The 19770-nt window shown below is 40.7% G+C and overlaps 1 protein-coding gene across 6 annotated transcripts in view; it reads left to right on the forward strand.

Moving 5' to 3' along the window:
* Window positions 1-19770, forward strand: part of rilpl1 (Rab interacting lysosomal protein-like 1) — a 22928-nt gene continuing 3158 nt past the window's right edge. Inside the window, exons 1-8 of one of the 6 annotated variants that reach the window (XM_060908629.1) lie at window positions 1-589; window positions 4276-4426; window positions 5607-5725; window positions 8419-8661; window positions 13908-14036; window positions 14790-14941; window positions 17294-17398; window positions 17848-17935. In XM_060908629.1, the coding sequence (XP_060764612.1) occupies window positions 302-589; window positions 4276-4426; window positions 5607-5725; window positions 8419-8661; window positions 13908-14036; window positions 14790-14941; window positions 17294-17398; window positions 17848-17935 (1275 nt within the window). In that variant the 5' untranslated portion in view covers window positions 1-301. The other 5 variants (XM_060908628.1, XM_060908627.1, XM_060908632.1 and 2 more) reach the window with 5 other exon arrangements.

Consider the following 19770-nt stretch of genomic DNA (forward strand, 5'->3'; position numbering starts at 1 on the left):
TTCTAGCTGATGCCATTTCAACTCTCCGGTGTCGCTCGCGCATGCGCACTAACTGCGGCAGTTTCCAGTGAAGAAATCAGGACGAGAAACGGGACGGCGATGGGACGGGTGTTATTATCGTTCAGTTTAGCCGCTATAACAGCCTGTGTGACTAGTACGATTGAAAATATGACATTACAACTTGTGTGAGTGTTTTGTCCTACTTGTCAGGTTGTGTACGCGCAGAGAAAAAGGAAAAGTTCGGGGTTTTATCTTGAGAGGAAACAGCAGCAGCAGGGCGGTGGGAAACGAAGCGACAGTCATGGAAGGTTTTGGATCGGCGCTGGAGAAAAACGTGGCGGATTTAACCGTGATGGACGTGTACGACATAGCGGCTGTGGTGGGTCAGGAGTTTGAGCGGATTATAGATCAGTACGGGTGTGAAGCCTTGGCGAGACTCATGCCCAAAGTTGTGCGGGTTTTGGAGATCCTGGAGGTGTTGGTGAGCCGCAATAGCATCAGTCCGGAGACCGAGGAGCTGCGGCTGGAGCTGGATAAACTCCGCCTGGAGCGACTGGACCGCCTGGAGAGGGAAAAGAAACACAAAAAGGTGAAAAAGAAACAAGCGACACACTGCTACGTTGACGTGTTATTGTCGAGGAACGTCAGAAATATCTTTCTTTAAGATTTAACATCAGGTGCGAATTAATTACAACGTACTTTTATTGTTGTTCTGGTAACGGTATTAAAGAGCAGAGCAGAGCAAAGCTAAAACACACCGAACTTCCTGTTTGTGGGCGGAAATGAGGATGTTCGGTGTCGGATTTTCAGTGAGTGGATGCTGGGACTCGGAACTCCTGACCTTCAGTAACCCAGAGCCTTAACCTCTTCAGTCATACCTAGAAAGGAGCTACCATTAAATCCATTTCAATACAGTGGTGCTTGAAAGTTTGTGAACCCTTTAGAATTTTCTGTATTTCTGCATAAATGACCTAAAACATCATCAGATTTTCACACAAGTCCTAAAAGTAGAGTTAAACGAATGAGACAGAAATATTATACTTGGTCATTTACTTATTGAGGAAAATATTACATATCTGTGAGTGGCAAAAGTATATGAACCGTACTGCAATTAAACATTTCCGGTGAGTCTTGATCAGTCCTGCACACCGGCTTGGAGGACTTTTAGCCCGTCCAGAACAGCTTCAACTCTGGGATGTTGGTGGGTTTCCTTTTCATGAACTGCTCGCTTCAGGTCCTTCCACAACATTTCGATTGGATTAAGGTCAGGACTTTGACTTGGCCATTCCAAAGCATTAACTTTATTCTTCTTTTACCATTCTTTGGTAGAACGACTTGTGTGCTTAGGGTCGTTGTCTTGCTGCATGACCCACCTTCTGTTGAGATTCAGTTCATGGACAGATGTCCAGACGTTTTCCTTTAGAATTCGCTGGTATAATTTAGAATTCGTTGTTCCATCAATGATGGCAAGCCGTCCTGGCCCAGATGCAGCAAAACAGGCTCAAACCATGATACTACCACCACTATGTTTTACAGATGGGATAAGGTTCTTATGCTGGAATGCAGTGTTTTCCTTTCTCCAAACATAACGCTTCTCATTTGAACCAAAAAGTTCTGTTTTGGTCTCATCCGTCCACAAAACATTTTTCCAATAGCCTTCTGGCTTGTCCACGTGATCTTTAGCAAACTGCAGACGAGCAGCAATGTTCTTTTTGGAGAGCAGTGACTTTCTCCTTGCAACCCTGCCATGCACACCATTGTTGTTCTCCTGATGGTGGACTCATGAACATTAACATTAGCCAATGTGAGAGAGGCCTTCAGTTGCTTAGAAGTTACCCTGGGGTCCTTTGTGACCTCGCCGACTATTACACGCCTTGCTCTTGGAGTGATCTTTGTTTGTCGACCACTCCTGGGGAGGATAACAATGGTCTTGAATTTCCTCCATTTGTACACAATCTGTCTGACTGTGGATTGGTGGAGTCCAAACTCTTTAGAGATGGTTTTGTAACCTTTTCCAGCCTGATGAACATCAGCAATGCTTTTTCTGAGGTCCTCAGAAATCTCCTTTGTTCGTGCCATTATACACTTCCACAAACATGTGTTGTGAAGATCAGACTTTGATAGATCCCTGTTCTTTAAATAAAACAGGGTGCCCACTCACACCTGATTGTCATCCCAGTGACTGACTCAAATTTCACCTTCAAGTTAACTGCTAATCTTAGAGGTTCACATACTTTTGCCACTCACATATGTAACATTGGATCATTTTCCTCAATAAATAAATGACCGAGTATAATATTTTTGTCTCATTTGTTTAACTGGGTTCTGTTTATCTGTTTTTAGGACTTGTGTGAAAATCTGATGTTGTTTTAGATAATATTTATGCAGAAATAGAGAAAATTCTAAAGGGTTCACAAACTTTCAAGCACCACTGTACTTCTAGTCACCTGCCTCCTTCACTGCACTCTTGGGGTTATTCAAGGGTTCTGTTTTAACAGGAGTTCTACCTGAAATCTTTCCCCCCTCCCCACAGAGAAAATCTCTAGGTTTCACTCAAGCAAACAAACACTCAGAAAAAAGGGGGGTAAACAGTAACTTTCTTGTGTAGCTTTTACTTAGAAATGTACATTCACCAGCCACTTTAATATGAACTTGTTCTTGATTCTAATGGGCCTTTTCCACTACCCTTTTTCAGCTCACTTCAGCCCAACACGGCTCGCGTTTCGACTACCTCAGAGCAGCACAACTGAGCTCACTTCAGCCTTACTCAGCATCCAAAACTCGCACGGTTTTGGAGTGGGGCTGAAGTGAGCCCAACCAAGCCAAGTGGGGCTAGGGGCGTGAGGAGACACTCCCCTGTGCACTGATTGGTGAGGAGGAGTGTCCTCACATACCCACACACGCCCTGCGAGCATGCTGGGATCTGTAAACACCGTAAACCCGGAAGAAGAAGAATTACGACAAACTAAAAAAAAAACGTCTCCAGCAACACTAACGACTCCATGTTTATTGTTTACTATCCGGGTCGTGAGACTACCGCTTAAAAGGTCACTGATGTCACTGTTTGCGCCGCCTAACGGCATCACGTGACGTCCACCCACTTTCGCTAACTCCACCCAATGTGTCCACCCACTTCCAGCCAGCACGGTTCAGCGCGGTTGTAGTCGAAATGCAACCCCAACAGCCCCACTCAGCTCGACTCAGCCCAACTCAGCCGCGTTGGTAGTGGAAAAGCCCCATAAGATCCCTGTTCTTGGCTGCAGGAGTGGAACCTAGTGTGGTTGTCTGCTGTTGCATGCTGAGATGCTTTTCTGCACACCACGGTTGTAAGGAGTTGCTATATCCTTCCTGGCAGTTCGAACCAATCTGGCCATTTTCCTCCGACCTCGCTTATCAACAAGATGTTTGTTTCCACCCACAGAACTGTCACTCACTTGATGTTTTTTTTTTATTTTTCGCACCATTCTGTGTAAACTCTAGAGACTGTTGTGTGTGAAAACCCCAGGAGATCAGCAGTTTCTGAAATACTCAAACCAGTCCATCTGGCTCAAACCAACACCCATGCCACAGTGAAAGTCACAATTTGAAAAATCACGATTTTTCCCATTCTGATGTTTTAAGTGAACGTTAACCGAAGCTCTTGATTTGTATCTGTATGATTTTATGCATTGTGCTACTGTTAAAGGCTTGGCTGATTTAGAGAACTGCTGGTGCATGGGTATACCTAATAAAGTGCCCAGTGAGTGTATATACCATGTACCTTAAATAATTTCCAAAGCTACACTATATCCACATTCCGAGGTTAAAAATAATTATTAAAGAAACAAAAGACGTACTCTTGATAGTATCACCATTTCTTGAGTAATTTTCCCCCCCCTGAAAGTCTAATGTAAAATATTCACTGCACTCATAAAATCCCACAACACATTGCAGTAGGATTCTGTACTTGGGTGGCATTTTGATGATTACTACAAAATCATCTTCCCTGTCTGTAAAGAGAAAAAAAAAAGTTCACTTGAGGGTACGACCCCAACAAACTGAAAAAGTACAGCTTCGCACCCATGTTCTGGAGTGTTGTCTCTCTGGATCGAACCCTCTTTTAAACAATATTCTTTAAAAATATTAGAACTGCCAAGGAGCTCTAAGAGTGTCGTCAAAGTAGTAGGTTTGTATTTGGATCACATGAATGGAGACGACAATCATACGTGACCATCATCACACTGCGTATTTTAAAGGCACCTTACAATACTGAAATTTTGCTCTGCATTCACACAGGAGCTGGAGTTGGTCGAGGATGTGTGGCGAGGGGAAGCCCAAGACTTGTTGTCTCAGATTGCCCAGCTGCAAGAGGAAAACAAGACCCTCCTCAACAACCTGTCACTCAAGGACTGCCCAATGACAGAAGAGGATGTTCAGAGACAGGAAGGTAATTTACATGAGCTTCCTAAAGCAACTCGCTCCAACTAACTCTGCAGCTGCGTCTGTGTTTGAATAGACTGACTCGAGTGCACAGTGTTCTGTGTTTCAATGGAGGGAGGCCACTGGGGGAAGGAAGTTTACGAACACATGGATCCTGGATGCGTGATATAGGTTTAATTCCATGTATTCACACACTTCTGCAAGCATGCAAACCATGCTTGCAGGAGTGTGTATTTACCACGCTTGGTAAATACCTAAAGCTGCAGACGCACTCATTTTTTCTCAGCGATTTAGAGATGGACAAAAGACATTCAGCCGGGCCACACAAAGGAGTCCTTTTTCTGCGTGTAACTGAAGGGAAGCCAGGATGCGTAACTGCAATAGCAGGCCAGCTTGGGGAGACACAGAGATTCCTCAGTGCTCATTACAGCCACACGTGCTTCGTTTCAGCGCTCCCTCAACCTGCCTGATTACGCTGATTTACTCTCTATCTGTTAGGGATAATTTTTCATGTTGTGCTTAATTTTTAATATTAATAATGCTATTAATGTAATACTATAATGCCACAGACAGAACGTTAGCACGGAAGATGAAAATTGTGTTTTGCTATTTTTAGACTATATGTAACAAACGATTTTAATCGTATTATGCAGAAAAATGTTTATTTGACTTTTATTTAACCCCCACCATCACAGTTAGGCTGAAACTTAGGGAGAGTTATTTTTGTGTCAGTGGCTGACCTACTGCGTGTGTGTACCAGAGGTCCACTGACAAATCTATTTTAAGTGCACAAGCAGGGGAGCTTGAACAGGAACTACATGGTTTGAGTGCCATGTTCCAGAGTGCAACATATTCCCAATTTCCTGTAAAATATACAGGAAGGATCACAAAAGACCAAAATGTGTGTCGAGGAAGTAAGAATATCATGAGATAAGCATTTTGACTTTGACCATTATTGCTAAAAATGCCATTTATTACCATTCATTTCATCTTTAGTATTCACAAGAGAGACCTGGACTTGTGTAGATGCATGCAAAAATATTGAAATGTATTTACATCTGGCTGACGTTTATCCAGAGTGAACAGAGCATCAGTGCTAGTCCTGGGATTTGATCTCCCAACCTTTAGGTCACTAATACTAAACTTTTCACCTATAAATAAATACGTCTTCCTCTCTGGGTTGCCAGGTATGTCAGAAAGGGAGAGGCAAGTGATGAAAAAGTTAAAGGAGGTGGTGGATAAGCAGAGGGATGAGATTCGCGCCAAGGATCGAGAACTAACCCTGAAGAATGAAGACATCGAAGCAGTAAGTGACCACTTTTCCGATTCTGTTCACATGAGTGCACAACAACACAGCGCTCTGAGTCAGTCACATAGTACATCATGCCCTTAGCGTGACTCATTTCCAGTGATGGCGAGTCCTGATGTTGAATGGGAGGGCTAAGAAATTCTTCCAGCTATCAGTCAGCATTACTGTTATGAAATCATTATGGTTGATTGTGATAGCACAGGGTCTCACCAATAGGGTCTCAGCTTAGGCATAAAACCCTTTCATGATTGTTATTTTTGTATAAGTCAAGTGGTCTATTTACTTATGTTCTTCTCCAAAGGCACTTTTGGAAAATAAGTGATCGAGAAACTAATCCACTTCTTTCACTATTATAACTGTCAAGGATGGGCTGCGTTTCTCTATAGTCTGTATGAGAAAGAAATCAGCCCTAGCCTCTACTTTATACCATTCACAGAGACTCAGATTGGCGCGCCCGCGTCTAAGACGCACTATTTCGAATAATGAACGCATTGTCGAGAGGGGCAGGGGCCAATATGGACGCGAGCATTTTATACCCTATTTGGAATGTTTCGTGGCGTATTACAGACCCTCCAGGATTTTGCGATGTTGCGATTTGCAACTTCAACACAAATTCAACCAATCCCCGCGAATTCAGGGCGGTGTTGCAATTATATCCAATCACCGCAACTTTCCCGCAAATTTGACCAATCGTTGGCGTCGTCTTGAGGTGACATCAACAAACTACCTTCCGCCTTACTTCCAGTGTTGCCAGATTGGGCGATTTCCCGCCCAGTTGGGGGGTTTCAAGTGCATTTTGACGGGTTTTGAAGTTCAAAAAACGGAAAATGTCAGCAGTATCTGGCAACACTGCTTACTTCCGTGTTTCTGTTCAAGAGAAGCAGCATGTGCGAGTCAGTGTTTATATAGGCTTAAATTCTGTTACTGAAAGTGTGTTCTGTTTACAGTGAAGGACTGTGTGCACTTTACTTTTTTTTTTTTTTACTTAATACAAGAAATTAATGGATGCCAACATTTTTGCCAAAATGATATTTTATTTTCCATTGTTTAGGCAGCTTCAGCATCATACTGAGAGATTCTGTTCAAATTGTTTTTTTTCTTCTATGAAGCCTGAGCCATTTATTTTATTAGTTTATAATTATTGTTTAATTTAGTCTTCAGGAGAGACTGCCTGCACACAGTACTAGTATTTAATAGTTTTTTTCTTACATGAAAGCTGAGGCATTTATATTATATTTTAAGGTAACTTCATGTTGTGCTGTGAGGTTCTATGCACTTTAACTTTTGAACCAACAGGTGCATTTGGATAAGTAAAGCCTATTTTTCTGTATTCTTGTAGTCCTAGTAATCTTTTATATTGGTAAAGTTGTTTATAGGACCATTTCTCAGTGTCTGTTTTTTTTAATCAATAGTTTTTCAGTAATAACTTAATATTTAACATATCACTCAATTTTAATCACAAAAAGAGAAAATTGCAACAATTTCTCGCAACTTTCACTTCCTCCCGCAATGTAATCGCAACAAAAACCTAAAAAACACCGCAACTTTCATCGCAATTTTTTGGAAAACCCCCCAGCAACATCAGACATTTTAGCCCGCAACAATCACAAAAACGGCCCGCGAAATCCTGGGGGGACTGGTATTACTTGACTTCGTGGTCTCAGTATCGAAAATCTTGCACAAATATGCAACTTCCAACATAATTATCTGGATATTCAACAGATTTCAGCATCGGATGAATTTGTTTTGACCACCGCCATATTGAATATACGTCGGACCAGTTCGTCTATTTACGCCGCCCTATTTGTAGCGTCCCAAGCGAGTAAAACCTGATCCAAGTCTTTCGCTAGGTGGCGTCTTACAGTCTATGTACGAATATTCGAAAGAGACAAGAAAACATGGATAAGAAAAAAAAGAAAAAAAATACATCTATTTTGTCATTCTTCGGCAGAAGGAGAGTACATTCACCTGAAAAAACTGATACCCAAAGTAATTAGTCATACTAGATTTACAACAACTACTACTGCAACATCAACTACTACAATAGCAACCACTACTACTACTGCCACTACCACTGATGACTACTACTATAGACCTACACCAGACTGAAAACAAGTTAATAAAATAAATTATAACAATTTATTACAAGGAGGAGATAATATAGATGTGATATATAGTGGCCTGTGGTTGAATTCCAAACTATTGCCACTGATTAAACAATCTCTCAATATATTTGGTTGAAGCATTGATTTTTGTCATCTACATTGCTTCATATGGCTTCTAATACCAAAAAAAAAAAACCAGAATTGAGAAGAAAAAAAACAGCCCCTGGGCTGCCCCAGCCTGTTCATTGGGCTCGCTTCGCTCACTTCAACTGAAGGATAATCACTGGGCCCCCCATTGTAGAAATGGGCCCCTGTTTTTTCCCAGGAGGGGCCCTGTGGGCCCCTTGACCTGCAAAGCAATCTGAGTCTCTGCATTCAGTGTATTATTTTCTTATTTTAAACACTTTGGACCGTTAGTGGTTCTGTTGTTCTTGGTTTCACAGTCAAAAGTACAAAATAATTCACTTGAAGCCAGTTGTTAACAACAAATAAGACAACGTGGATTTCATTTTGTTTCCTGAAAGAGACTAATTTCCACTTTACTCTGATGATCAGTCTCTCGTGCAATACCCGTGTGTCTTTCAGCTGCAGCAGCAACAGAACCGGCTGATGAAAATTAACCACGATCTGAGGCACAAGATCACAGTGGTGGAGGCGCAAGGCAAAGCTCTGATCGAGCAGAAGGTGGAGCTTGAGGCGTTCGCCCAGGCCAGGCAACAGGAGCTGGTGAGCCTGAGACAAGAAGTGGCACGACTCCGAGAGCGTCATCAGGGAGAGCAGAAAAGCCCTGAAACTGAGGAGCCACCTGCTCCACCATCACCTGCACAGGTATGTACAAAGCATCTGTAAAGCCTCCTTTACTGATGGAGCTATAGACGTCACTATTTCCAGATACAAAGTCAGCGTCTTGGCGTGTCTTCTGTACTGACCTTGGAATTAAAAAAATTAAACTATTGATTTAGCATGCGTAGGAAAGTTTTCAGTCATAAAGGTGTTTTTGAGTAGCATTAGGTCCAAGTAATTGGATTTGTTATGATCTTAGACATTTAATATTACTAGACACGGGAAGCTGTTTATGGAGGAACCATTTAACCTCGCATAGAGGGTTAAATCTTCATTAGCGTCCATTCTGATTTAATTTTTCTTAATGTTTATTTTTCTCAACATGTTCACCTCCAGCTCAGCCATGTTGAATAAGTGAAATCACATTTGAAGCACCAAGCATCAAAAACAGTTCCTACTAGATCCCCGCTCTTTTCAGTTTCATAGATGGAATTGATTATATTTACTTAACCTCACGCACACATGAAGCATCATGAATAAATATGTAACTACAAGTTTCTGCCACATTTATTACCTTCGCCAAGGAGGTTTTGTTTTCAGTGCTGTTTGTTCGTCTGACTTTAAGGATTGCGCAAAACCGACCAACCCGATTTCCATGAAACTTGGTGGAAGGGTGTAGCATGGGCCAAGCAAGAACCCAATAAATTCTGGAGCGAATCCAAATGACAGGGCAGGTCCACGCATTTAGTATTTCTTTCACTAATGTATTTGGCTGTGACCGATATGTGCGCTCTATGAATGATGTTCTAGTTTATGTATTATTATCAATAATAATTATTTACAAGTTTACAGAATTTATTTCTTTATCTGTAGGTGAACTGAATTAAATTACCCTCTTTTCCTAAATTGGACAGATGAAAGTGACAGTTTACGTAACACCGCATAACATCAGAAATAAAATAAATACAATAAATAAAGATAAGTAAATGCCACGTAATAATAATAACTCATTACCCACGTACAGTGGGGAAAACAAGTCAATCAGCAAGATCCCTTGCTGATTTTGTTGGTTTACCCACTAAGAAAGACTTGATCAGTCTGTAATTTTAATGGTAGGTGTATTCTAACATGTGGAGACAGAATATCAAAAAGAAAATCCAGAAAATAACTTTTAAATATCTATATTAATTTATTTGTATTTTACTGAGAAAAAGAAGTATTTGATCCCCTAGTAACCATCAAGAGTTCTTGTTAATACAGACAAGTTAGACTCTCCAAATTACCTTGTCACCTAAATTGAAGACACCTGATATCACTAATGACTTGTATAAAAGCCACCTGGCCACAGAATCAATCAGTTTGTCAGACTCCAAACTCTCCAACATGGGAAAGACTAAAGAGCTTTCTGTGGATTTAAGGGAGAAGATTGTAGACCTGCACAAGACCGGTATGGGCTACAAAACCATTAGCAAGAAGCTGGGCGTTAAGGTGACAACTGTTGGTGCAATTGTGCGCAAGTACAAGACTCACAACATGATCATCAATCGACCTAGGTCTGGGGCTCCAAACAAGATCTCACCTCGTGGGGTTTCCAGGATCATGAGAACGGTGAGAAATAGACCTAATACAACACGGGCAGAGTTAGTGGATGATCTTAAAGCAGCTGGGATCACAGTCACCAAGCAAACCGTTGGTAACACTTTACACCGCAGTGGTCTAACATCTTGCAGTGCTCGCAAAGTACCCCTGCTTAAGAAAGCACATGTGCAGGCCCGCCTGAATTTTGCCAGTGAACATCTGAGTGACTTGGAGAGTGACTGGGAGAAGGTGTTATGGTCAGATGAGACCGAAATTGAGCTCTTTGGCATCAATTCAACCCGTCATGTCTGGAGGGAGAGACATGCTGCTTATGACCCCAAGAACACCATCCCCACTGTCAAGCATGGAGGTGGTAACATTATGCTTTGGGGGTGTTTTTCTGCACAGGGCTACTTCACCGTATCAATGGGAGGATGGACGGAGCCATGTACCGTAAAATCCTAAGTGAAAACCTCCTTCCCTTTGCCAGGAAGCTTAAAATGGGTCGTGGATGGGTCTTCCAGCAGGATAATGACCCAAAGCATACAGCCAAGGCAACCAAGGAATGGCTGAAGAAGAAACATATCAAGGTCATGGAGTGGCCCAGCCAGTCTGCGGACCTGAATCCTATAGAAAATCTATGGAGAGAGCTGAAGCTCAGAGTTGCCAAGCGACAGCCACGGAATCTTGATGATTTAGAGGTCATTTGCAAAGAAGAGTGGACCAAAATTCCTCCTAATATGTGCAGAAACCTGGTCATCAGCTACAAAAAACGTCTGACCTCTGTGCTTGCTAATAAGGGGTTTGCCACAAAGTACTAAGTCCTTTTGGCAAGAGGGTTCAAATACTTATTTTCCTCAATAAAATGCAAATAAATTAATACAAATTCTTTAAAGTCGATTTCTTGATTTTCTTTGTGATATTCTGTCTCAGCATGTTAGACTACACCTACCATTAATATTACAGACTGATCGAGTCTTTATTAGTGGCCAAACCAACAAAATCAGCAAGGGATCAAATACTTGTTTTCCCCACTGTATGTATGTTTCTTAGCTGATAAATCAGTTAAATTAAGCTATTCTGAAGAAAAGTTGATTCATCATTAAAAACTTTAAAATGTTTTTCATACAATAATTTCATTATGAACTATACTAATGAATTGATCCATGTTATAGATTCAGTGCCTTGCGTACATATTTTTTTTTAGAGTTACAACCTGGACTTAAGTGGGATTATAGGTCATAAAAACAAACACTAACAAATTGATCATGTTATAGATCCAGTGCCTTGTGTATGTATAATTTTTTTTTTTTTTTTAAAGAGAGTTACAGCCTGGACTTAAGTGGGATTATGGGTCATAAATCTACACAAAATAGCCGATGAAATATATTTTGAGATCGCATAGCCAAGTATTCACCCCGTGTTGTTGTGAACCAAGTTCATGTCGCCCTAAATGTGATGATGATGTGTATTGGGACTGTTCACATGTACGTGACTGCAGTGAATCAGACAGTACAGTTGGTGTGTCATGGACAAGATGAGACTGAGCTGGGAGATAAATATAGCTGTGGTTTGGCCAGCAAGCTAGAAAAGCTTGATCTAGGGGCAGTTCGGTTCAAACAATATGTGAGACAACAGTGAATGAGATCAGTTGCTTTTAAGCATGAGGTCATGCTGCATGGAAGCACCAGCTTCTGTTTATTGTAAGCTGTATTAGTATTGTTTGACAGAACTGTGCTTTTCATTTGAATGAATAAGGAATAATACTCCATTATGGTTTTGGTAGCATAGTTTTGAGGTCATTATGTTTTATAAAAGCGCTGATAATACCCATAATACTCTCAGAACAGTATATAGTGTAATTCAGGATATTAACCTTACTAGTGCATCTCAAAAAATTAGAATATTGTGAAAAAGTTCAATATTTTCCATCAGTTATTTAAGAAAGTGAAAATGTTATATATTATAGACTCATTACACAAAGTAAAATGTTTCAAGCATTTTTCTATTTTAATTTTAATAAGTATGGTATACAGTACAAAAACAAAAAAAACCCATCTCAAAATATTAGAATATTTCATTTCGAGTTTGAGTAAAACAGTATGAACACAGTGTATCTCTCGGTCTAGTTCAGTACACACAACCACAATCATGGGGAAAACTGCTGACTTGACTGTTGTCCAGAAGATGATCACTGATGCCCTCCACAAGGAGGGTAAGCCACAAAAGGTCATTGCTGAAAAGGGTGGCTGGAAAAGGTGCACCAGCAACAGGGATGGCCGCAGTCTTGAGAGGATTGTCAAGAAAAGTTGATTCAAGAACTTGGGAGAGCTTCACAAGGAGTGGACTGAGGCTGGTGTCATTGTATCAAGACCCATCATGAACAGACATCTTCAAGAAAGGGGATACAGCTTTCGCATTCCTAATATCAAGCTACTCCTGAGCCAGAGACAATGTCAGAAGTGTCTTATCTGGGCTAAGGAGAGAAAGAAATGGACTGTTGCTCAGTGGTCCAAAGTCCTCTTTTCAGATGAAAGTACATTTTGCATTTAATTTGGAAATCATGGTTCCAGAGTCTGGAGGAAGAGTGGAAGAGAGGCACAGAATCCAAGGTGTTTGAAGCCCAGTGTGAAGTTTCCACAGTCTGTGATGATTTGGGGTGCCATGTCATCTGCTGGTGTTGGTCCACTGTATTTTATCAAGTCCAAAGTCAACACAGCCATCTACCAGGAGATTTTAGAGCACTTCATGCTTCCATCTGCTGACGAGTTTTTTGGAGATGCTGATTTCCTTTTCCAGCAGGACTTGGCACCTACCCACAGTGCCAAAACTACTACCAAATGGTTTGCTGACCATGATATTACTGTGTTTGACTGGCCAGCCAACTTGCCTGACCTGAACCCCATAGAGAATCTATGGAGTATTGTCAAGAGGAAGATGAGAAACACCTGACCCAAAAATACAGATACGCTGTAACACCTCAGCAGTGCCACAGACTGATCACCTCCATGCCACACCGCATTGATACAGTAATTCATGGTAAAGGAGCCCCAACCAAGTATTGAGTGTATAAATGAATATACTTTTCAGAAGTTGGACATTTCTGTATTGTAAATCCTTTTTTTGATTGATCTTAGGGAATATTCTAATAATTTGAGATACTGGATTTCTGATTTTCATGAGCTTTAACCTCCTAAGGCCCAAGCTGTTTTTTTTACATGCATTTTTTTATTTCTCTTTGCTATTTGGGCTTATTAGAACCTGATTAGAATAAAAACTAAGCATCATCTTTTGATAAGATGTACTTTTAGAGAAAAAGTATGTCCACATATGTGGATTCTTGTTCCGAATTTCCATAAAGTGCTGTCCACGCATGTGACCGCTAAGCCCTAGGAGGATAAGCCATAATCATCAAAATTAAAACAAAAAAGGCTTTAAATATTTCACTTTACATGTAATGAATATAGAATATATGAAAGTTTACCTTTTTGAATTAAATTATAAAAAAAAAAGGAACTTTTTCATGGTATTCTAATTTTTTGAGATGCACTAGTATACTATATCACTAAGCCCTACTTAGCACTTCATTTTTCTCTATTGAAGAGAGTAAGTTTTGATCTTTTGATTCTTTGAACTCTTCGTAATTTTATTTATTTATTTTTACCAACAAGCCTTAAAGTCATAACTCAAGGAGATCTTGTCTTATTGGTCAGAATTTACTCCCCAAGCCTGTGCTATCATGCGATCCTCCACTGTTCCTGGCTCCACATGACCACCAAGTGCTTACAGATGAAGATGAGGATGATGTGGAAGAAGAGGAGGAAGAGGATGTGTTGTTATGGGTAACCCTATAGCTTACCAAGGCTGCACGGTTTGAGACTAATTTGCATCGTTCTTGCAGTGAACGCCCATAGAGCCGCGTTATTATTAGAGCATTACCTAATCTGTCCTGTAAGGAAGGTGTGTGTGGGAGTCCGCTGCACTGTTTTGGGTGTGGTTAACATGAACCAACAATTGTGCTAGGTCATTCATGTGGTAAGTGTATATGCAAATGAGTTTTAATCCAGTTTTGTTGGAGATCTTTTAAATCATCAGCATGTGTGTGTTTGTAACTACTGGGATAACCAAAACCCCTGTAGATGCATGTTTTAAAGAAATTTTGTTTTAATGGAGGATCCAGTCCAGGCACATGGATGTGTAGTTAAGAGAAAAAGCTTGCTCAAAGGGACTTGATCACTGGCTTTCTGGCAGTCCGAGGATTTAAACTCCAAACCTTCATATTGCTACAGTAGTGGAGTAGGAATGTAAAGGCAGGTGAGCACCAGTGCAGCAGTGGTGTTTTGAGAAAACAAGTGAAAGACTCGTATTGTCTGCCTGAAGCGTAGAGTACGCAGTAAGTGTGTGGCATGCACATTGATTCCTGCAAATCAGTGCATCCACATGAAACGTTATGAATCATGATGGATGTACGTACATCATGTGTATTTTAAGTCTACTAATCAGACTAATCTGTGCATTTTTGTCGAACAACAGTTCACCCACAGACATTGTGTGGTTCTGCCACTGACCTTTTCTTCATTCCTCTCACTTGACAGGAAGCGTTGTGTGAGGAAGAAGTGGGTTTCGATCCAAAAGATCCAAACCGACCACGTTTCACTCTGCAAGAGCTGCGAGATGTCCTGCATGAGAGGAATGAGCTGAAGGCCAAAGTGTTCATGCTGCAAGAGGAAATTGCATATTACAAAAGGTCAGCCTTGTGATTTCGCCTTTGGTTTATTATATTAATATTCATAAACGGACCACTCTCATTTCCTTCATCATAAAGGTGACTGGAGGTTAAAGATAAGAAGAAATTATCACTTTGAATTTGGCCGTAGTGTATTACAGGTATGCGTCGACTTACGACTGCGTTTGGTTACGACTGACCGGTCGTAAACCGATCTGGTCGTAAGTCGGCCTATGTTAAATGAACGTAAGTATTTCATTACCTTGGCTCATTATTTGGTTTAAGTCAAACACTGCATACTACACTGCGTGCAGTACAATTCGTTTAATATGTGCAAAACAAAAAGTATGAAATACAGGTGTGAAAAATAGAAAACATTTTAGTTTGAAACATACCAAAATACAAATGTAAAACATAGCAAAATACAAAATTTAGTGACCGCTGGCATCACTGGTGCTTGGCTGTGGGTCGTCTACGTCATCATCAGCTGTTGCAGCGCTCGGGCTGGCGGGAGCATTTGCTCGTTTCATAAACCAGGAGCTGGGGCGGAAACTGTTGTACGCGGTGAGAGGCTGGATGCTGCCAGGAGCTGGGGCGGAAACTGTCGTACGCTCAGCTAGCTCAGCTGGGAAACACTTGCCAGTCATAACCAGACGGTCGTAAAGTCGAGCGGTCGTAAGTTGCATAGGTCGTAAGTCGACGACTACCTGTGTATTTTATATATATATATATATATATATAAATAAAAAAGTTATTCCACGAAATCAAGTCATACATGAGCTGATAGCTGTAAGCCATGTATGACGAGATTGTGTGGAATAACTTTTATTCTATCCACGTTCACTGGATTTTGAGAAACGGAGCATTTTTTATTTTTTGCAAATTTAACAAAAAAACTTTTTATACAAAACGTCTGACAAAATCATTTGCACTTAGAATGTAAACAAACTGGCGAAATGACAGTAGCAATTTGTGAAAAATGCAATAATTCTTGAAAAGAAAAAAAAGATATACATTCTTACCATCAAATATTTTTGTTGCGCTTTTTTTTTTCTTTTGGAGGGTGTTCCTCTTCTTCTTTAGGGTTTTAATTTTTTTGGTGGTTGGCAAACCAACTTGTAGATGCATGACTGTCACCGACTGGGCTGGAGTGTGGAACAGGAGATATTGAGGGGACCAAAAAACTATATTCTTTTAGCTATTTGTTTCTTTTAAATACTTGATAACTATTTTTGGGGTTTTGTTTGTGAGTAGAATTTTTTTATTTTGTCCTCAGTTGGTTCAGCAACATGCTCCACTATTTTGTTTTTCTCTACTCACCGTATGTGAGCTGATATACTTGTAGTGGAGTAGCCAATCAGAGTGTGCGATTGCTCATATCCAGTGAATGTGGATTGTGTCTCACACACTTATCAGCCACAACATTATGACCATTGACAGGTGAAGTAAATAACATTGATTATGATGATTTTGTTTACATGTTTGAAATAAACTATGAATAAATAAGCAGATAATAAGAAAAGCAAAACAGCATTTGCAACAAGAACACGTAAAAAGCCACTAAATTAGAAAATAAACCTTAAATAATATAGGTAATAATAATAATAATAATATCAAAATCAAAACAAAAGAAAACGACAAAAATACAAACAAGGACGCACTAAGCAGTTTTGAGTTTACATGTCTGAAAAGGAGTGGGCTGAAGTAAAAACTTATTTAATCCCACACCTCTACTTTAGTCAATATAAATTGATTATCGATTATCTCATTACAGTGGCACTTGTCAAGGGGTGGGATATATTAGGCAGCAAGAGAACAGTCAGTTCCTGAAGTTGATGTGTTGGAAGCAGGAAAAACGGGCAAATGTAAGGATCTGAGTGACGGACAAGGTCCAAATTGTGATGGCTAGATGACTGGGCCTGGGCATCTCCAAAATGGTACATCTTGTGGGGTGTTCCCGGTATGCAGTGATTAGTACCTACCAAAAGTGGTCCAAGGAAGGACAAGAAGTGAACTGATGATAGGGTCATGGGTGTCGAAGGCTCATTGATTCAGATGGGGCACGAAAGCTAGCCCATATAGTCCAATCCCACAGAAGAGCTACTGTAGCTAAATAAATGTCTCCTCATCGAAAACATCACCCGATCAGTGATTACAAACGTACACACGAATGAATGTCCCTGATTGTGTTACTGTAGAAACGATAATGCTTTAGACCTGTGATTTGTGTTACGCCCAGGAGTACTGCTGTTACCCTCTGACCAATCAGAATCGAGAATTCAATAGCACTGTGGTACAAGATGCTGATTCATTCAGATGTCAATGGGAAGCTATTTTTGATTCATAGATAAACTTGTGTTCTGTTTTCTCCAGTGAAGAGCAGGAAGATGATGCACACCCACCCACTCCGGACCCTTCACCTACGCTCAGGACCCGCTCCAGAACCAGTGCTCAACCAGAGTCTGGCATAAAGCGCTTGTGCGTACTTCAACGTTCCTGCTTCTACTACTACTACTTAAGCTTGCTTGTCTCTCTCTCTCGCGCACCCACACAGATATCTGCAGGGAATCATGCCCAGAACAGTTTATATTTCCCCTTAGTAAATCCCATATTGCTGCTTTCAAGCACATGCAGTCAATATTGTGTTCCAAAAGGTAATAAACGTGTTACTGATGTCTAGATTGAATTCCATGTGGATGTGCTGTTTCAGTATTTCATGTTTTTGCACCCTTGTGGCATGATCATTATTAATCATGGTGTCAGTGGAGCATTCTGACTAATATCATACGAACAGATCCATCGTGCTGTGTACAACTTCCCTAAACCGAGGAAGTATTTCGGCAGACGTCCAGTGTTAGCAGGAGCTGTTTTATGGTTTCTGTTCCCTCTTTTGTTCAATTCTCCATGTCTGTGCCTTTCTGCAACAGGATCTTCACAGCCATTATGCCGATGGTGGCGGCTGGCTTGATTGCAGATGACCCCACTTTACAGCCAATCAGACGACTTGTTTCTCTTGTACGGCCCTTTTTCATTGTTGACTTCTGTCTTATATTTTAACACCTTACCATAGACCTGCATGTTTTTTTTTTCTTTTGGCACTGCATGCCCTTCCCTCCTGTCCTCTAATTCGAGGTGGTCATACCACCAAGAATATTCTGATTGGCCGATTGTGGGGTTGTGCTGTCTGGAGCTTGTTAGCAGGAAAGTCATTAGAATCAGCCAGTCAGAATAAAAACAGCATTTCCTCTTTGCCTGGTCCAGCTCACATGCTAACACTTGTGACTTAACCACAACCCACTACCTCACTAAGGATTTTAAAACCCTAACAATGATTAGCCCGGCACTTTCCTGCGTGTTTCCTGGTGTGACTCACTGTCATATGGATGGCTGAAATGTTTACATGAAGTGCTTACTTGACTTGGTGGGTGCGAAGGGGTGATTCCATAATTTGGGGGTGCCACATTTAGCTAACTTTCAATCTACAAAATCGTGCACTTGTTTCAAAAATACTTTTCTTCACATGATCGCCAGGAAATTTGGATTACCTAAGAACATGTCACTTGTAGAATATTCCATACCTTTCTGCAGGTGACGGGGTCAAGACACTAAAATGTAAATTTTTTTTTTCAAAACCTATAATAGATGGCTCATGGAAAAAGATGTTTCAAGTATGAGATGTTAAATGCAGTCAAATAGTAATGAAGAAATAAAATGTTTTAGTTCGTTACCTTTTTTTGGTGTTTATCTGAAACATGCACACAGGTTGGTGTAAAAGGACAATACTTTTCACCTGTGTTTAAAATGTCTTTTACCTTCACATACATATTTATGAAAGGAATAATCAGTGGGACACAAGGGGCACCCCAGTCATGGACTCATCCTCCAATGACAGAGCTGCATTTGAAATGCAAATTATATGCAAATTAGGGATGTGTGTCAGACCAAGCTGAATTTGGATCAGAGCCATCGTTTTAAATGGGAGGTGGGGTGGGGGGAGGGGTGTACAGTGGTGCTTGAAAGTTTGTGAATCCTCTAGAATTTTCTATATTTCTGCATAAAAATGACCTAAAACAACATCAGATTTTCACCCAAGTCCTAAAAGTAGATAAAAAGAACCCAGTTAAACAAATGAGACAAAAAATATTATACTTGGTCATTTATTTCTTGAGGAAAATGATCCAATATTACATATCTGTGAGTGGCAAAAGTATGTGAACCTCTAGGATTAGCAGTTCATTTGAAGGTGAAATTAGAGTCAGGTGTTTTCAATCAATGGGATGACAATCAGGAGCGAGTGGGCACCCTGTTTTATTTAAAGAACAGGAATCTATCAAAGTCTGATCTTCACAACACATGTTTGTGGAAGTGTATCATGGCATGAACAAAAGAGATTTCTGAGGACCTCAGAAGAAGGGTTGTTGATGCTCATCAGGCTGGAAAAGGTTACAAAACCATCTCTAAAGAGTTTGGACTCCACCAATCCACAGTTAGACAGATTGTGGACAAATGGAGAAACTCCAAGACCATTGTTACCCTCCCCAGGAGTGGTCAACCAACAAAGATCACTCCAAGAGCAAGGTGTGTAATAGTCAGCGACGTCACAAAGGACCCCAGGGTAACTTCTAAGCAACTGAAGGCCTCTCTCACATCGGCTAATGTTCACGAGTCTGCTATCAGGAGAACACTGAACAACAATGTTGTGCATGGCAGGGTTGCAAGGAGAAAGCCACTGCTCTCCAAAAAGAACATTGCTGCTCATCTGCAGTTTGCTAAAGATCACGTGGACAAGCCAGAAGGCTATTGGAAAAATGTTTTGTGGATGGATGAGACCCAAATAGAACTTTTTGGTT

Source organism: Neoarius graeffei, chromosome 25, assembly GCF_027579695.1.
Source record: "Neoarius graeffei isolate fNeoGra1 chromosome 25, fNeoGra1.pri, whole genome shotgun sequence".
Lineage (NCBI taxonomy): Eukaryota > Metazoa > Chordata > Actinopteri > Siluriformes > Ariidae > Neoarius > Neoarius graeffei.